General features: G+C 52.5%; 1 protein-coding gene across 1 annotated transcript in view; it reads right to left on the reverse strand.

The window, feature by feature from the left end:
• The window catches only part of ACAA2 (acetyl-CoA acyltransferase 2), an 18,590-nt gene extending 15,689 nt beyond the window's left edge, over positions 1-2,901 (reverse strand). The window contains exon 1 of the mRNA XM_027896881.1: positions 2,844-2,901. Within this exon, the coding sequence (XP_027752682.1) occupies positions 2,844-2,859 (16 nt within the window). The 5' untranslated portion in view covers positions 2,860-2,901. The remainder of the gene's footprint in view (positions 1-2,843) is intronic.
• Positions 2,902-3,557: the final 656 nt, after the last annotated feature.

The raw sequence follows: 3,557 nt of genomic DNA on the forward strand, positions 1-3,557 counted from the left end.
CTAGGATCTGAAATACGCAGGGAGCATGTTTAGAATCACAGAATCATATTGCAGAATGGTTTGGGTTGGAAGGGAACCCCAAAGCTCATCTTGTTGCAACCCCCTGCCACGGGCAGGGACACCTTCCAGCAGACCAGGTTGCTCAAAGACCCATCCAACCTGACCATGGCCACTTCCAGGGATCCACGGGCAGCCACAGCTTCTCTGGGCAACCTGTGCCAGCACCTCACCACCCTCACAGAGAAGAACTTCTTCCCAATATCCAAGCTAACTCTGCTCTCCTAAGCTTGTCTTCCCTGCAGCAAAACAGGCCTTGACAATTCATCCTTCACCACTTCTCCTGTCCACTGATTCCCATCCCTCTGCCTCCTCCGGGTTGTGCCAACAATAACTGATTACAAAGCTTTGCTGCAGACCAGCTCAGGGACCTGACCAAGCTGAAAGAACTTGTCCTCCTCCCTTTTGTTCAGCTTGTCTGTTATTCACATTATTTGCTCAATCACACACACACCGCGGCATTGCCTCACAAACAGTCCAGGGGCGAGGATGGAACTTTGCCCTTAAACATTCCTTTCACAATAACAACATCTCTCTCTCCTTCATGGAGGCTGCTCACTGCTGCCCACTTCCCAACAGCACCGCGGGGCCAATAAACCAGGGCAGGTCACACAACCGAGGCAGCTGAAGAGTGACCCAGAGTCAGCAGAAAATGAGGGGCTGATTTTCATTTCGATCAGCTCCGTGCCCGAGCTCACCTTCTCACTGCTCAATAAAACAGTAATTCAAGACTAAGAGAGAAGGCTGGACTGAACCAGTAAGAAAAGATGATGAAGCAGCAGCAGCAGCACAAGCTGTTATGCTGAATTAAACTGAACACAGAGCCATGCCCTAAGGGTATGTACTCCAGAGCCTACCAAATTTTGCTTGATTGGCGAGACATCTACAAATGCTACTCCCTCCACAGAATTTCAGGAGGGGCAACAAGGGGTGGCTGACGTCCTGAGTGAGACTGGACTCTCTGTCCTTTTGACAGCTCTTTCTAAGTCTCCATTAATTAGCTCCGTCCTACATTATCATGGCAAGACTTACAGAGTCTCTCCAATTTTCCAAGGTGATAAACACTGGATAAGAGCAGAACAGTATCGGATCACAGGGACCTGGTAACTTTTGGGGCTAGAAAGCAAAGGTCACTTTGAATCCTTACCAAACACTATATTCAAGACATCTTTTAACCTGGTTTTGTTAAACACTTGCTGCCAAATGGGGACCTGAAACACTCCCTAACCCTCCAACACTTCTCAAACACGCTTGGTATGAAAATAACTGCTCATCAGACCCTATTTGGAAAGCCTAAAAACCAATCAATAACATAAAAAAAATTAAGAAGCACAAACAGTGTACGAAAATATTATGATTAAAGATAAGAGAAGATCCTGCAATAGGCATGAGAAACTAACATCAAACAAGTACAGGCAAGGTGCTCTCTGTGTTACCCAGCTCAGCAGAGCCATCAAAATTACTGCAAGAATTACTAGACAGGCTTTACCACTGAAACCTCACACCATGACTGACACACATGTTATTATTTAGGTATGGTCTGTCAAGTAGCAAAATGCTGTCAAATAGATAAAAAGCCCTACTGCAGTAAATTTCAATTTTGTTTTCAAACCAGAGCAGGTATGAAAGGGCGTATCAGCCTCATTTTTAAGAGACACAAAACTGGAACCACGTAGAGCACAAACTAGTACTTTACACTAAACACTTTCAAGAGCTGCTGGGACTTGGAGAGTCTGTTCTGCACTGCCAGTGTTAACACAGGCAGGGGCTGGATGTGACAACAGAAACCTTCAGTCAGTGGCATTTCAAGTGTCTCCCCAGCACTGCCAAGAACACCACTAACCCATGTCCCCAGCTGCCACGTCCACATGGCTTTTAAATCCCTCCAGGGATGGGGACTCCACCGCTGCTCTGGGCAGTTGTGCCAGGGACGGACAACCCCTTCCACGAAGCAATTTTCCCTATTATCCAATCCAAATGGCCAGCTACTGGACAGACACATGCACCCCTCGCTAGAGGTTTGTAGCACGAGTGGCTTGAGCCCTGCAGAAAACTCAAACACTATATTCTAAGCAGTGCTAAAAACAGAGAGGCTGTGACTGACACCACATATTCTTTCCCCGTCCTCTGACTCCCATTCCCAGACTTTGAACCCCCCCTTCCCACCCTCTGCACCCCCTTCCCACCCTCTGAATCCCCTTCTCACCCTCTGAATCCCCTTCCCACCCTTTGCACCCCCTCCTCACCTTCTGACCACCTTCCCACCGACTGAGCCTCCCCCTACCCTTCTGCACCCCCTTCCCCATCTCTGATCCCCTTCCCACTCTCTGCACCCACTTTCCAATCTCTGACCCCCATTCCCACCCTCTGTACCCCCTTCCCACCCTCTGTACCCCCTTCCCACCCTCTGTACCCCTTTCCCGCTCCCTGCACCCCCTCCCCAATCTCTGAACCCTATTCCCGATCCCTTCCCCCCTCACTCTGACCCCCGTCCCCACTCTCTGATCCCACGCTGCCCGGTGCCTTTTGGAAGTTCCCAATCACAACCAGCTGTTCGGCCCTGCTGACACGGCACGGACGGGACAGCGGGAGGGGGTAAATCCCCGGGGAGGGACAAGAACAGCTTCGGGGACTCTATTTTGCAACACGAGCTGCCCCCGCCCTTTCTCCCCCCCCCGCCCCGGTTGAGGGGCCCCTACAACCGGCTCCCTCCGCCTCAGAGCGCTGACGCCTGGCCCTCAGGGATCCCTCCCGGTGCCGGGATCCGCGGGACACGGGATCCTCACCCCTCAGGAGCGCCATGGCCGACCCGCTCCGTTCCTGCCCCCGCTCCGCGCCCCGCCGAGCGCCCCGCCCGCCCCGCACATTCGCCACGCCCGGGGCGGAGCGGGGCAGGAACGGGCGGGAGGCGACTTGTTTGACGTGCTAACCTACCCGTAATTTTAATTTATTACTGTACTTATTTGTGATGTGTTGTTTTGTTAGTTTTTTTTTTTTTTTTTAATGCCGCCTCTGTCAGGTTCGATTTTTTCAGAGGTGGCTTTTGGCGAATCGGCGGCGGGCGAAGCCGAGGGAAGGGCGGCGATCCCTGAGGGCGAGCTGAGCGCCCACAGCTGTCCCCGAACGCCTCACGGTAATTACAGTTAATTACAGTTAATCGCAGAGTCAGGGAGGTTGGACAAGACCGCCAAGACCATCGAGTCCAACCTGAGCCCGATCCCCACCTTTTCCCCCTGCCCAGAGCCCTGAGTGCCACGTCCAGTCCGTCCGTGGCCACCTCCAGGGATGGGGATCCACCACCTCCCTGGGCAGCCCCTTCCAGTGCTTAACCCTCTTCATGAAGAGATTCCTCCTCATGTCCAACCTAAACCTCTCCTGGCACAGCTTCTGACCGTAAACCTGCTGAAGGGGTTTGGTGGAGGGTTGCAGCCCTGCTTTCCTGGACATGGATAGAGGAGAGCAGGAGCTGCCTGTAGCCCATCGGTTTGACACTGTAAAGC

This window comes from Empidonax traillii, unplaced genomic scaffold, assembly GCF_003031625.1.
Source record: "Empidonax traillii isolate 1590-97213 ecotype Southwest subspecies unplaced genomic scaffold, ASM303162v1 scaffold519:size850040, whole genome shotgun sequence".
Classification (NCBI taxonomy): domain Eukaryota; kingdom Metazoa; phylum Chordata; class Aves; order Passeriformes; family Tyrannidae; genus Empidonax; species Empidonax traillii.